General features: G+C 39.6%; 1 protein-coding gene and 1 long non-coding RNA gene across 9 annotated transcripts in view; one reads left to right on the top strand and one right to left on the bottom strand.

Moving 5' to 3' along the window:
- SNF4Agamma (SNF4/AMP-activated protein kinase gamma subunit) overlaps nt 1-16,325 on the top strand; it is a 78,191-nt gene that overhangs the window by 60,700 nt on the left and 1,166 nt on the right. For 5 of the 8 annotated variants that reach the window (XM_064698788.1, XM_064698789.1, XM_064698785.1 and 2 more), the window contains 5 exons: nt 7,133-7,266; nt 11,517-11,565; nt 15,409-15,699; nt 15,776-15,954; nt 16,043-16,246. In XM_064698788.1, the coding sequence (XP_064554858.1) occupies nt 7,133-7,266; nt 11,517-11,565; nt 15,409-15,699; nt 15,776-15,954; nt 16,043-16,246 (857 nt within the window). Of the gene's footprint in view, nt 1-5,001; nt 5,645-6,366; nt 7,010-7,132; nt 7,267-9,078; nt 10,236-11,516; nt 11,566-15,067; nt 15,313-15,408; nt 15,700-15,775; nt 15,955-16,042; nt 16,247-16,325 lie in introns of those variants that run through there. The other 3 variants (XM_064698790.1, XM_064698791.1, XM_064698793.1) reach the window with 3 other exon arrangements.
- LOC135439927 (uncharacterized) lies at nt 14,880-15,522 on the bottom strand. Its single transcript, XR_010438211.1, has 2 exons — nt 15,383-15,522; nt 14,880-15,328 (listed from the first exon to the last, which is right to left on the bottom strand). It is a non-coding gene; the product is annotated as an uncharacterized LOC135439927 (long non-coding RNA).

Genomic DNA, 16,325 nt, shown 5'->3' on the forward strand with positions numbered 1-16,325 from the left:
ATGCAAATGTTGCCGGTTCGACCGCTTACGCAAACAAAACTGGGACTCTCTATAATACACTTTATGCATATATGCACCTGTTATATAAGAATGGAAGCGAGTGTGTGATTCAAGTAGTCAACGTGGTCGTCGTCGTCATTTTGTATAATCAGTCAAAAGAGGGCCCCAAAGGTCTCGACTTTGTGCCTTGCGTTTTCGGGAAGCACTTTGTGTAATTCGCTAATGAATCATACGATGAGCTATCAGTAGGGCGATTTGATGCGTGTCTCTTCTAAGTTCATGAAACCACTGGGGATTCTTGTCTATAAGTAGTTTAAAAAATAAGGTTTCTATTAAGCTTATCTATTAAGTTTGCTATTAAGTCAGCCACAAAATTAATTCATTATTTAAATTCAGATTCAACAGTTCGTAAACCAGTTGGTATAACAGTTTGTATAAAAGCTATGTGCACTACAACTTGTGTAACACATTGTTTAAACAGTTAACAGTGCCAATGCTAGTATACCAGTTGTTTGTATAACACATTGTAAGCAACTTCAATAGAATACTTCATAGACCACGTGCACAGTGTTAAACATGTTTGTTGTATAACAGTTGCCAGTATAATAGTATTATTACAAGATTTTAAGTTACGGCTACAATTGATATAACAGCTTATAGGAAACAGTACAGGAATTCATGACAGCCTGCACGTTGTTGTATAACAGTTGTCAGTTTAATTTGATTATTGGAGCATTTAAAGGATAGGGATACATCTGATTTAATATAATAACTGTAAAGGAATTCATGACAGCCTGCTCTTAAAGAACTTGATCAGTTTTTTGTATAACAGTTACCATTGTAACACTTATTGGTATAACAAATCAATACAAAATAAAGATAAATAGTAATTGAGCTTGGTTGGTTTCTACTGCACCAGCATTTTGTATAACAGTTAATATAACAGGTGTTTTGAAAGTCTGTAGAATAACGGTTGTATAACAGCACATATGAGCAATATAATAGAAATCCTCCCCGTAGTAATTGCTTGTGTATAACAGTTTAATGCGCTGTCCATGAACCATCAAAAGATCAGCAATCATGTCGCAAATTGGCAACAATTCAACAATTGCGATTTCAAAAAATTACATAAAACGCATTCAATGACTTTTCGATGCATTTTAACGAATCTTTTGCTGAAGGTTCGGCCCGCTCCCGCCCCTGCATTCTTACGACTAATTAACGTAAGACAACAAGAACAGAAAATTCCGCCAAAATGGGTTTTTTTTGCTGTTTAATTTTTGTTAAGAGACGCTTCCGGATGCATTTGTCTAATTGCATGCGGAAGCCGCAAACAGGGAGGAAAACAGAGAGAGCGAGAGAGACAGAGATAGACAGAGACAGAGAGTGGGATATATGCTATACACGCCCACTATTTAGACGGACATTAAAAATGACAAACTTGCATAGAAATCACTTGGGCTCTACGATGATAATGACAGTTTTATGGGTTTGTGCATTGCCAAGTCGCAAGTCTCTCAACTCGACCCAAGGTCAGGGCAGAGAGTTTGTTGCAGTACGCTTTAAAATTCAATGAGCGGAAAGTTCAAAGTGCGGGCTCAAGGCTAAGTTGCAAGTCGGCCAGCTGTAAACAGTTAACATAACTGTGTGTTTCTGTGTGTGTGCGTGTGTGCAATAGGTCAATGCAGAGGTCAACGACACGTGTCTGCCCTCAAGTTCTGAAGGCACAAAGCTGTTGATAACAATATGCGACATTTTCCAAGCATTTTGTACATAGCAAATACATATATTGAATTCCAATATATCAAATTAATAAATACTCTGCTTATAAAAAAAAAAAGAAAACAAATAAAAATTTATCAAAATAAACTAAATCGCATTGCTCACATTCAGCACTGAGTCATCGAACCCCAAGCCAATCTCTAACATATAATTGTTTACGATTCCCAAATAAAAGTCAGCAAAAATAATATATGTAATTGGAGCTCTCAGCTATACCCCTACCAAAAGTAAAAACTTAAGAAATTCGCATAACTTGGCAACTTTCTGGAACTTTTGGCCAAATGTTGGGCGCATGTTCAATGCATGACGCAGGGCGACAAACTTGAAGAAATATGATTATATATGCAAATAATACATATATACTATATATATAGCTACATATCCGAATCCCAATTACGTTCAAGGTAAATGCTGGCCACTTAAACTAGAAATCTGACAGCAAGGCGGTTTCATATTTAACCAAAAAAAAAAATAAATAAATAAACAATATTTTTGCCTGCCGTTAGCATTTTTAGATATTTTCACAGAGTTAAAACGAGTATATTGGCTCCCCAACATTAAATCGCAAAAATATATAGCACTCACAGCTTAGTAGCTAAACTTCACAAAATTCTACCAACATTTTCTGGTGACCTTATCCAAAGATCGAGTTAAAAATATTGCAGCCACGCCCACAAATCAATATCACGAATCCCATTTATGCACTGTTAACAGAGTATTGCGCAGTCAGTTACACCCGACTGCAAGGCTCTTACTTATTTTTAATGTGCGCTCAATCCGAGCGGTCGATCAAAAACGTAAACACATTATTTTTATTTGGGCTTTCAACTTGTTGACCACTTGCACTCCAAACAACAACAATGACTAAATTTACTGACTTCTTATCTTAACGCCTGTCTAGTGGGGGTCTGTCTCCGTTAAACGGCGGCGCTTTGATAAGGCTTATCAGTTTTGAATTTTCAATTTTGTAGCAGTGACAGCTGTCGATCTGATAAGTTTTAAATATTTTTTAAACTTGACCTAAATGCGCAATTCGGATTCCACGAGAAGCACAGCGATGAGCTAATATACGCCAATCTATACACATGTACATATGTATGTATGTATGTACATATGTGTATTCCCCTTTATATACTTTCACTTTCATAGCAGCGCATGCGTTGAGCCTTTCGCTCTCCCTTTAACTTAATTTTTGATTTTCTGGCATTGGACACGTTTATGTCGTTTGCGGCATCTTATTTCGCAGTTCTTAAGGATTTTTTGCTTCTTTTTGGAACTTTTATTTATGACGCTCTCAAAAGAAAGTGAGCAGTGAAATACCGTGTGCGGATTAAGCGCTAAACATTTACATTTCACCCTGTTAATGTATTTTCAAGTGGAAAATGGCTGTTCAATTGCACTAAGCGTGCCCGTGCAAGTTGCACAAGGTCATTATTAATGAGAAGTGTTGTTCATTACGCTGATGGCCACGCCATGTTTGGTATGTAAACAACAACCACCCACAAATGCCGCTATGCTGTTAGCTTTAACAGCGCGCTGTTAACAGGCAGCATCATTCAGTTGGAAACCAATGTCTTTTACTCTCCCACACACGCAGTTCTCTCTCTCTCTTGTCTATGCTCTCTGGCACTTGTTTACGTATTGCACGTGCACAGTTTTCCTTTTCATTCTTGCATACTCAGTCTGTGCTGGCATTTTTATACAAGCGGTCGTGTGTTTGTGTATGCTCTTTTTAGGCGCATGTGTGTGTCATTGCGTCTCAATAATTCGCTTTAATTTACACAAATTTGATTACAGTTGTGGTTAAAGGCGGCGGGGGCCCGGTTGCTTGCAACTTAACCTCAATTGAACTTACGCTCGATTGCGCAAATATTTCAACAGCTTTTCTGTGCGGCTTAAAAATGTAATCGATAATCGTAATTACCCATCACGGCTCAAAATTGTTTTTCATGTCGCCTATTTATCATAGTTGCCTGCCACTTGTTTCTTTTTTACAATATTTTCGTTAGTTTATAGTAAAAATAGAACTATGCTTGCGGCCACCACTGCTCCTACTACTGCAGATAGTCTTCTCTCTCGCACGTTGTTTTTGTTTTTTCTTACGTCGCGATAAAGTTTATTTAAATCCAGGCAAAGCGTGCTCTTAAAATACCAATCAGCTTTTAAGTGAGAGTAACTGTTATACCATATATGTATGTACATATGTATGTGCCATTTCTATTTATTGAAGCTTCGAATTGCCTGAAGTGCTCAGTCGACAAAATTGTAATAAGTGTTATCGAACCAGTCGAACTTGCATAGTAGTCACATGCATTGTGAGTCCTTTTCTTTAGCCCCCTTCTGATATTAATTTAATTAGCAAATATCCATTTGATTTTCTGAAAAACTGAAGTTTTACATAAATCATTAATATCCAAAAGATTTTGAAGAAATTTAAATGAATATTCTTCTTAATTTTTAATATAGTTTTTAAACGAACGTATTCGCGGGCTTCCGATTAAGAGAGCTCCAATATATTTGTATGCAAATATATACATACATCCGACAGGCGATCAGGTGACCAAAATGTCACAAGCAACATCGTTTCGTTTGCTTAATGCACAGTTTGTCATTGTTTATGCGTGTATGTGGGAGTGTACCTAGTGAATTTACAACTGAGCGCGAGAACAACAACAACAAGCAAAAGAACCGCAAAAGCACAGCAGCAGCTGCTGCTGCAACAGTAACAATGCAAAACAAAAGCTATACGCGCATTGACACTGCGGCCATGTGGGGGTAGTGGGTTGAACTTTTTCAAGTGCGCAGTCGCTGATCGCTGACGTTGGCACTGTTAAGTCGCTTAACAGCCGGCAAATGTTTGCACAAACTGTTACCACTACTGTTAGGCAAATGTAATTATGTTAATAGCGTGCTCAAATAGAACAATAAATAAAAACACACACGAAGACATATGCTCGCATTTATAAATATAATAACGCAGCAAACAAATAAAAAATAATATATATAAAAACACGCGCGCAGAGGCGTTGGCGTTGACGTTGACGTCGTCTGCAGCTTTGACTTAATTTAGGTGCGTTCAACTTGACGACGTTTTTCCACGCGCGATAAAGAGGCAAAAAGCACAAAGCTCTTTAACAAGTGCAAGTGCAAGCAAGAAGAAGAACCACAACGACATCTGATGTGCTTTTCATTTACAGAGCGAGGATTATGTGACTATTACAAACAGAAAAGAGAGAGAGGAGAGTGCAATTATTAAAACAAAAGTAAATAAGAAAAAAAATTGACAAACACATAAGCTGCAATTGACAATAACATAAACAACGGACAGCAGTTGTTTTACACTGCGCTATAAAAGTGTAACAACGGCGACGAAATGCACGGTATCTCCCATCTCTATAGGCAGCACGCCGTAGAAAAACAAATAAGCGTTGGCAGCGCCGGCGTCGGCGGCAGCAGCACTGATAGCTGGTCCCAGCAGAACAGCGTCAAAAGTTCCTATGAACCATCGTCTCTGCAGGGCCATACACTGTACAGCATGGAATCGTCCTCAAATAGTTCCAGCAGCAATTCAAACAACTCAAACAATTCGACCTTGGGTGGCGTCACGGGCAGCGCCTTTGGCCAATGGCAGACGGAGCGGCACTCACAGCCACAGGCCGTGCCGGACGCCCACAAATCGCTGGCCAATCATCATTACAACAATTCGCCCTTCCAAAAGACCAGCGGCGGCGAGCAGAGCGGACAGCGTAGCTCCTATGACAGCTGCTACACCAGTGGATCCGGCATCAGTGGCAGCCTGAAGCGCACACCCTCCTCGAAGCGCAGTTTCTTCGAAAGATCTCACAGTCCGGCAATTTATGGCGTAAGCAGCGATAAACCAGTTGTGACCCTGTTAAGACTGCAGCATTTGAAATTGCGTTACTTTTAGATCAGCTTTTAAACGTTTGTCATCGACTCACGAAGCTTTACTCAAAATCTATCAAGTCCATCTCTAGGAGCGTCACGACTTATCGGTTAGTGATGACAATTTTGTTAAAGCTGTATTGCATCCAGTTCATCTTTTATAATAGCCGCGACTTATCGATCATTGGTTACACTCGTTAACAAGTGTTGAAATTACAATTTATAGATAATAAGGAACATGCGAATGCTTGATTTGAACCACATTCGATCAAGAACATTTATATTAATCGCGAACTAACTACTAAGAGTTTTAATTTTGTTAGAATTGGATTTCGGTTGATATAAAAAGTGAACATCACTCGTAGAAGATGAGAGAAATTAAGAAATATTAATTATACGTCATAATTAAATCCAAGATAACGTTTTAATAATTATGTTCACTCCTGTTTACTCATAGGTAAACTGACCAATTAAGAAGGCAATTTTATCTTTTATACAAGGTATCGATTAGTTGACTTAAATAAGGGAAAGATTGGTTAGAAATAAACTATTATTCGATGCACTTTAACTAGGGATGGATAATCAGAAATTAGAAACAAGTGCTGTGGTCTCTCATTCAGGGTGCCATCGCAATCCAAGTCAACCCAATGAATCCCACATAAACGCACATATTCCTTGCAGAGCATGCGGCGAGGCGCACCCGAATTCGGTTCGCCGCCAGCCGCACAACCTTCGGGCGGTTACTTTCCACACGATCTCGACGACATATATGAGACCCAGGCGGATCATCAGTATTTCACACACACGGGCGCCAGCGGACAGCAGCGCAGCTCTGAGCGACCCACCGCCATATCAATATTTCACAGGGTGAGCGCCGCAGCCAACACTCTGGACGACTACACTGCCGGGGGATCGCGTCAGTCCGTGAACAGCATAGACAGCGGCAGCTTGCCAGTACCCGCAGGGCGACCTCGCTTCGACAATTCATCGTTTGCCAAGAGTCTCAGCATTGACGAAAGGGAGTCGGGTCAGTCGCCGCACAAGGATGGGCAGCTCAAGCAAAAGCACCATCATCACCATCATCATCATCATCATCATCATCACTCTATACAGGAGATGTTGAAGAATTTTGGGAAAAAGATTCACATGTGGCCGCGCAAGCATCATGATGCTCAAAGTGTTTGCACCTCACCGCAGAACGATCCTCAGGAGAATTTTCGCACACGCTCTAAAAGTTTAGATGTCAACACACTCAGCCGACCCAATCGCATTTTGGAGGACTGTGGAGAGACCTATAAGATCTACGATCGAATCGTCAACGAAGGTAAAATTCGTAATCAAAATCCTGGTACTTGCTGTCTACCCACAGTTAGGCTTAGTTTAAGCTCTTCTCGATGTCTATACAGTTATTTTATATACCTTTCCATATGCTCTTCTCTTTTATCAGGTGCTCACATGCGTCGCGCATCGGCTGACTTGGAGAAACGACGCGCTTCAGTTGGTGCTGCCGGTCGCAGCTACCGCGGCGACGGTACCCTAGATCCTCACCATGCAGCCATACTGTTTAGAGACTCGAGAGGCGTAAGTAATCCCTGAGTTAACATAATTTTAAGTTTAGCTGAAGATGTCGATTAGCACTTATTATTTCCCTTAAGAGACTTAGATAGAACATTATGTATACGCCAAAGAGAGCCTAAAGCTTTATTCTTTCTCTCGCTCTCTCAGTTATGTCTGCTTTCAGCTCTCATTTTGCATTTGAAGCCTTTAAATTTTAAAGTCAACTAACGAATCTCTCTAATTAGTGTTCTGTCCTTCCATATAAATACATATACATATATATATATTATGTAATACACACATCTGGCTCCATCTTGTACTTATTATATTCCTTAATATCATTATTTATTCTCAGAAGAAATTCCCCAAAGAGTTTTCAAAAGTTTTGTGCTCCTCTCTGGCAAAGTTTGACATTGACAAATGACTTAAATTATTTGTTCATCCCTTTCCCTTTTCATTCGCTTTCAATTCGTTAACGTAATTTGCCTTCTAGGTCAGCTGCGACTTTAGTGTTCTTGGGCTCGTTGCCTACCGCAAGCTTTTCGTTACAAGCAGCTTACTTTGCGTCTCTTTTTCCCTGCAGCCCTCGAGTATGCAGCACTTTTTATGCATTTGTCTGCTAAAATTGCCGCTTAACAGCTGTTAATGTACAGTGTCAATAGCTTCAAAATGTATTGTTTTTGTTTGCAACTACCGTTTGTTGTGGTTTTTCCTGTTAATAATAATAATGATAAGTCGAAAACAGTTAGTCATCAATTTATTAATTTAATCAATCTGAGTGCACGCTGCTCCAATTTGAGCGCATTGTCATCAAACGTTACCATTATCGCCAAGTACTTTGTTTTATGTTTTGTTGACGTAACCACAAGGTCAACGTTATTGGCTTAAATGTTCTTACAAGCGCCTTGTTTACAATTTTTTCACACTCCGCAACGTGGTCATTAAGGCGGAACTGGTTTTTTGCCACAATTATTGCGCTATGTATTGCCAAGTGCGACATTTTACGCTCATAACAAGAATAGCTAAAGTCCTCTCTTTAACGCTCCTGACGTCAGCTGCGGTGAAAGCCTCACATATTTGCTTGTTATGTGTGTGTGTGTGTGTGCCTCTGCTAAATATGATTAATTATCGCGCGCATTTCACATAATTCATATGCCATTGCCTCATGCGTAGTTTAACTGAATTTGAATCTTAATTTGAAATTGAATTCTCTCTCGAGACCAACAATCTTCGGCACAGTTTACTTAGTTTATCAGCCCCTCGAATAAATTTACAAAAGAAGCTTTTCACTTCTGTGCGGCCTTCTTCGACGCGTGCTCTCTCTGTAATGGCGCTGTTAGCAGTCGCCACCAGCTTATCCCATATGTGGGTGAGCACTTAGCACTTGGTACTCTCTTTGCCTTTGCTCTCTCATTCGCTCTCGATTTTTTGTTTTCCCTTCTTTTTTTTAAAGAAACTTCAAGAATGCGAGCAAATGAATGCCATGCTATTATACACTTGCATAGCCAGAGTATATGCTTATTACTATGCAACTGGTAATCTCTGCAGTGCAGCGTATTTAGGTACATTTAATTATAGATTAAACGACACGCAGTTGACTCCATAAACCTCTTTATTAGCCAACTAATAGCTAACGCTGACTATATAAATATTGATAAATATTCTACGGCATGAAAACCTTTTGTTTAGAGTGTTTGAACTTCGATACGCCATAGATTGGTCTCTCTTTGCCGTGTGTGTGTTTGCTTAAGCTTTAGCACTCACACACGCACACATATGTGACGATCATATGGCAGCAACGCTCAACAAACTGTTAACCAGTTTACGTTTACATTTGGGAGCGCGCAGACGTGCCCGGAACCGAGAATAGCAAACAGAAAAGGCAACGGTCGCTTGCGAATTTTCCAACATCTACGCATTGTTTCCATTACAAGCGAGAGCGTTTTATCAGTGCATGCGTGAGCTTGTGCGTGTGTGTGTGTGTGTGTATGTGTGAATACTAAATATATTTAAGTGCGCGTGTGTTTTTGTATTTGCACATGTATCGCCGTCGCTATTCCGCCTTTGAGTCGAGCACGCCTCGCATTGGCGTGCTGCCGTCTGCATCAACGGCAGCGGCTGCGGCTGGTGTGTCACAGCAGACAGCTTCCAAATTACCACCCAACAAAAACAACAGTAATAATGGGAAATTAAGCGTGCGCTTTGACCCAAATCTGCCCGATAATGACAGCAATAACAACAACAGCAGCAGCAGAGAGAGAAAAAGCGAGAACATTGGCGGCAGCTATGACAGCTTGCATGCGAAGGTTGCGCGCAAGGCGCGCTCTCTCAGCAATTCGCCGCTATACAGAAAGAAGCGTTACAGTCATCTGCCCACGCTGCTGTCAAATAACGGACCCACGGCCAGTGCAAACTATCAGCTGCTAAATAGCGCAAATCTCACAGATATTGTGGACGGTCAACGTCAATCGCAGCACGTAAGCAGACGCGATGACAACATCAGTTCCAGCAGCGGCAATAACAACAACAACAATGGCAAAACAAAAGTCAAACAAAAAGATGGCAAAAAGCTTTCAGCAACGCTGTCGGCTGCAATGCCGGCAGTGCTGCTCCGTCGCAAGGCAACAATAAACCACAATAATAACCAACAACTACAACAGCAGCAGCAACCGCTTCAGCCGCTGTCGCAGCAACAGCAGCGCAACAGCAATAGCAATAGCATTGCAAATGGCTTGGTGCCGGGCAAGCGTCTATCCGCAGGTCATTCACCGGTAGCTGCCCACAGTGAACTGTCTGCAACTGGACTGCAGCAGTCGCTTGTCTATCAGCGACGCAGCAGCAGCCATAGCACCCACAATTCTCCCCGCCATTCGTCACCCGCTCCGGTGCATCAGTGCCTGTTGCTGCGGCGACGCAGCGACTACAGCATTGAGCAGATCGAGCAATGGAAGCGACAGCAGCAACAACAATTGCAGTCAGGGCGAAAAATTAGCGTAAGTCGAGAGAGCGAGAGCAAGAGCGGGATACTGGGATATGGTTGACAGCTAAGCTATCGAGCATTTTGTTTTTGCTTCTTTGTTATTGCATTTTTAGGCATTTTTATCTTGCATTCACCTTATTTTGCCTAACAGCCTTTGCTGGCGCTCAGTGTCGATTTAATTGCCTTGACGCGTCTGTCGCATTTGGTAATTTTTAGCAGCTGAGAGCTTGTTGAGAGAAGAGAGCTCTATAAGCTCTCTCTCTCTCTCTCCCTCTCTTAGTCACTGTATAATTGTTTACAGAGATTGCAAACTGTTCAAATGCCTGTGTTCCTATGGCACTTACGAACGCAGCTTGTTCCACAATTGCACATTTCAATGCTAATTTTAAATGAAACTATTATTTGATATACTATATACGAATATTTATGCACACAGAACGCACAACAATTCTAGAGAGTGCGAAATAAAGAGAGAGAGAGAGAGATAGAGAGAGAAGGAGGGAGGGAGTAGTTCATAAATATTTAATTGAAGTTTGCATTCTTTTATCTGCGATTGCGTCGCCCATTTTGTGATTAAGCGATTACGTCTTTGAGAACTGCTCGCTATCATTCATATCTACATACATACACATAGCTATATAGGCGTGTACATAAGCTTTACAGATATCGGACAATTTGAAAACGTGACAATCATTGCTTGACCCAAATATAAACATTTTTGTTCGGGCTCCCGATCGGACCTTGGAAATGATAATGGAGGCTGCCACCAGCCAATGTAATGAAATAATATTTGTTAACTCACTTAGTACACATGTTCTATTTGAGTAATTTATCTGACAGTTTTTATCTATTTTGGTGTATGTATATACTATTTAAATTGTAAATTGTATTTGAATTGTAAATACGTTTATATTTTTATTTTTGTAAAACGTTAAACATTTAAGTATTCACATAACGTTCATTTGAATATTATACTTGATGTAAACGTTACGTTAACATACGTGGGTGTTTGCCTACCGCAGCATAAGCAAAATATTCACCCGCAACATATCCTTACGTATTGTAAACTAGTTTTAGCGTAATACAAATTTAAGCTCTTTTAACATAAGTATCTTATTGCTTACGTAATGGAATCATCTATGTTCTCCTTTTTACGTATGTATTAGTTCCTAAAGTAGCTTGAGTAAAGTTGATAATGAAAATCTTCTACTCCTTGAAAAAACCAACATCATTCCGTTAATGTCTTATTACGTAACGTAATTATAACAAATTTATATTTTTTCTTTCTTTGCAGTTACCCCGGGCCGACCCCTTCTTGGACAAAGTCAATCTATCAGATTTCGGTAAGTAAACGAAATAGCACCCCTCAGAGGGTAGGGTGAAATCTGTTAAACAAATTCAAATATCGTTCAAATAAATTAACAGCCACTCTTGGCAGCTGATCAAGAGGCCGAGACAGCAATTTTTTTTTGTCCGTCGGCACACGTCGATTAACCACTAAGAACAGATATATAATACAAAATATATATATATATATATATATATATTTTTTTTTTTATTTAATCAAAATCATATATCACAGGGATTAAGTGTACAGAATTTACGTAGGCGTCCAGGCGACACAAACATTATATAGTTATATACCTGCATGCGCATATATTATATGTATGCATATGTTTAGGTACATGAATAGGGTCTATTAGTGATGCGTATCTATTTGACGTCGATGCCGAACACATCTCACTGTTTTTCATTTCATTTGCGCTAATTATAAGCTCCTAAGTACGCCCAAAAATGATGTATCTGCAATTCCCTCCTATCTCTCGCTCTATTTCTCTCTCTCTCTCTCTCTCTCTCTCTCTCTCTCTCTCTCTCTCTCTCTCTCTCTCACACTGTCTGACTTCTCTGCTTGCATTTTCCCATTGAAATATGTGCAATTTGTTGCCAATTTGAGGCATTTCATGAACATCATTAGCGTCATATTCAATATGATAGTTGGTACGGATCTGCCGCTATAGATTATAAAAATGTTCCGCAATTTTGGTTGTTTATTTCAGCACCAGGCGAGATGCGAGTAATTTAGAAATTGATTTTAAATATTCGTTGGTGTACACGCCTTCTTCTCTCAGTCTGTAGATTTGTATACCCTTACGGAGAGTGTTTACATTTTGCCATGGAATATGTAACGCTTTGAAAGAGCAGAGATAACTCAGAAATTAGAACATGTTCTATGTATTAGGATGTATTGAGAACCAATGAGAACTCAATTCCTGTAACATTTTACGCTATCTTAAGCATTCAAATTGCAATGAATTGTTTGTACTTAATTCAAGAATTTGGTTGTTGTTCATATTCATTGAATTTGAAATGTATTTCAAATTTTCCGAAAGTACTTTAGCAATATGTTTGTTTTATTTTTTTTTTGGCATGTGAACCAAATTACTGCTAGGGTATATAATGTTCGGCTGCTCGCTCAAGAAAAAAATTCTTTCTTGTTTTTGTGTTGTTTTGTTTTGCGCTATGCGCGAAAAAGTTTTCGCTTTTCCGACCAGTGGGAAAAGCGAAATATACAAAAACAGCAACAGACTGTAGAATCAGTTTATGATAAAATCTCGAGACGTTTGGACGGGCGACAAATAAACAAGCAAAGCGCCGCGCCTAAAAAGAAAAAAGAAGCAAATATATATACTAACTGTTAAAAGAATATATCAACGAAATGTTAGACACTAACTAACGATCGTGCAATCCAAAGTGCAGTTTAAGGTCTAAGTCGACACCCGCCCCCGCTACCCCCACCTTCTAAAAGACGTTAGTCATTGTTGAAGAATTTAAAAGAAAGAAATCGCTCAGACGAATACGAATATTCGTCTATATATTCATTGAGGCGCCGCGACGCCAGCCCACAGCAGCAGCAGCAGCAGCCACAATTGAAATTGTTTTGCAATTGTTAAAAAAAAAAAATCAACAACAACAATGAATAATGAAAAAGAACTCAAAGCATTTTAATTAACTTGTGCGCGACGCGCTAAAACAAAAAGAAATATAAAAAAAAAAACAACGATTTACAAAAACGAAGAAGAAAATCAATCAGAACAGCAACAACAACAAATGCTCAAGCGATAATACCCAAAGAGATATATAGCTATATAGCATACACCCCCCCTCCCCCCCCCCCCACACACACACACCCACACACACACACACAATGCGATGGGAACAGCCTTCACCTTTTCCTATCTGCCTCTTTTTTTTTGTTCGTTTTTTATCATAGTTTTTGCATTTAACGCTTTGCCCTGGCAACAAACTTTAAACAAAATTCATTAAACATTTTTGAAGGCTCCATTTAAAAATCAAAACATATTTCGTGTATAGATATATTTAGGATTGTATTTCGTTTAACTTAAGCAACCTTCGCTTTTTATTTAGATTTCGCTTGTGCTGTCTTTTTGGCAGCTTTGTCAACGCGGCCAACGCATAATTTGTTAAAAAAAAATATCTGAGCGAGATGAAAAAATAAATACGAAGCAAATTTATGGATTTAAAGACAACAAAAATACCATTTCGATTTGTAGAAATATGGAAAGGGTAGGATTTGAGTCCGAAAAGGAATAATCTCCATTTTTTTATTCAATGGAACTTCGAAGGTGACCAAAGAACTTTGACAATTGTACTTAAAGTAAATATTTGAATACTGGCAAGATTTGAGCCTCTGAGTTCAAGTATTCATTGTAATTGATTTACAGTTACTCTGATTTAAATGTATATTTTAAATGGAATTATATTTCGCAATAAATCAAAAATGATTAAATAGATAATCGTGATAAAAGCACAAAGTAACATAAATTTAAAGATGGCATATCTTGAAAATGATTTTGAAAATTGCTGTTTCTTCCATATTTAACGCAACCCCCTTGGGGCTTGACGTTGATCCATTTGGATGTCCAAATTTCTAAATATTCCGATTTGCCAAATAGTTTTCCTCTTTCTCCATCAGCTCAAAGTCAAAGGCACTTGCCATAAACCATAATATCGCATACTTGTACATCTTCATCTATTTTCTGGGTTACGTTGAGGGCGCGTGTCAGGAACAGAGGGGTTAGTAGTGTTTGCGCGGGCTAATTAATTTCTTGGCACAAATATTTACCTAATTTTTTTAAAAGGCGCTCCGTATACCCAGACAATGCATAATATTTTGTTCAGATTCGGGTTCTGCATTTATCAGCCGTTGACAGTTGATGGTGGAGGGGCTTTTGAATTTTCTACTATAGATGACATCAATTTATTTGATAAACACCCTACGAAACGCCTCAATGTTTATTCGTATACATAGGAGCACGTCGCCCCTTTTAGGGGCCTTTCTAGCGGTAATTGCGTGAAATGGTCGTAGAAAATGTTTTGATTGAGAGCATTTTGTAGCTGCGAAAATTGTAGAAACTATTCTTGCGCTCGTCAATTTGTTTTTGACTGTTGCTCGTTCTTGCCACACACTTTTATTTCTACGCTAAATTAATGTTAATTAAAATGTCTAAATGTAATTTATTAAACTGCAGACCAAAAGCAAATTTATCGCTAGTTTTCGCACATATATATATATATATATATCACAGCAAGCAGTTGTCGTCGTTGTTGCTAAACTGAATAACAAACAGAATAACAATTGAAAATAAATATTAAATATTTTATTTTCGGTGCATTTGTCATTTGTTTTACGTGTTTACCGTTTCGTAACAGTGAGAAGCGCGTGGAACGGTGCATCTCTGTATAGCCTCTGTTAGGCTTCTGTTAAACGCTAAATTAAACATTCAATTAACGTTGTGAAATCAAATCGATTGTGTGTGCTCCAGTTAATTGACAGCCTCCATTGAGCTGATGGTGCCTCGCTGTGGCTCATCTCAAGCCACCCGCTAGACCGCGCAGCACCGCTCCCCGCATGTTACAGCTGCATTTTTACTCGAATCATGCGGGCCGCTTGGTTCTTGGCGGCAGCGGTCGACCCACCGATGTGCTCTACTATCCACTGGAGAGCATCAAGGAGTTTGAGCAAATCTCCGACGGCTGGAAGCGTCTGCTTGCTCAACTGCTCAAAGAAGGTGCTGGGAGCTGTTGCTAAAATTGAGATATTGCATTAAGAGTGAAACCTAATCTCAAGCCATTTCTTACATTGTGCTCTCTTTTATCTATTTCAGAGGAGGACGACTCACAGATCTTTGTTAAGTTCTTTCGTTTCCACAAGAGTTACGATCTGATACCCACCTCCGCAAAACTGGTCGTCTTCGACACTCAGCTGCTGGTGAAGAAGGCCTTCTATGCTCTGGTCTATAATGGTGTTCGTGCGGCCCCGCTCTGGGATTCAGAGAAGCAACAGTTTGTGGGCATGCTGACCATCACAGACTTTATCAAGATCTTGCAAATGTATTATAAGTCACCCAATGCATCCATGGAACAGCTGGAGGAGCACAAACTGGACACGTGGCGCAGTCAGTATTCTATTTAAATAAATAAATATATATTCATAGAGTATATTTATTTACTTACTTTGATTTATGATTTCAGGTGTGCTACATAACCAGGTGATGCCCTTGGTCAGCATCGGACCGGACGCTTCCCTTTACGATGCCATCAAAATTCTCATACACAGCCGCATTCATCGACTGCCTGTGATCAATCCAGAGAATGGCAATGTTTTGTACATATTGACACATAAACGCATACTGAGGTTCCTGTTTTTATATGTAAGTACACGCCATTAACAAATGTAATAACAAATATCAAAATCATGTTGCATATTATAATATAAAGCCTTATTCCATTCCCTTGCAGATTAATGCATTACCAAAGCCCGCATATATGGAGAAGAGCTTGCGCGATCTGAAGATCGGCACCTACGACAACATCGAGACCGCCGATGAGAACACCAGCATCATCACAGCGCTCAAGAAGTTTGTGGAGCGACGCGTCTCGGCGCTGCCGCTGGTCGATTCCGAGGGACGACTCGTTGACATTTATGCCAAGTTTGATGTGATTGTGAGTGAAGACTGGAGTTGATCAGTAGAGTCGAGTAGTCCAGCGTTGATATTGACTAACCTTTCTCTTAATCCTTTAA

The sequence above is a fragment of the Drosophila montana genome, unplaced genomic scaffold, assembly GCF_035044405.1.
Source record: "Drosophila montana isolate Dmon_TW-CO22-7 unplaced genomic scaffold, ASM3504440v1 contig_779_1, whole genome shotgun sequence".
NCBI classification, from domain to species: Eukaryota; Metazoa; Arthropoda; class Insecta; order Diptera; family Drosophilidae; genus Drosophila; species Drosophila montana.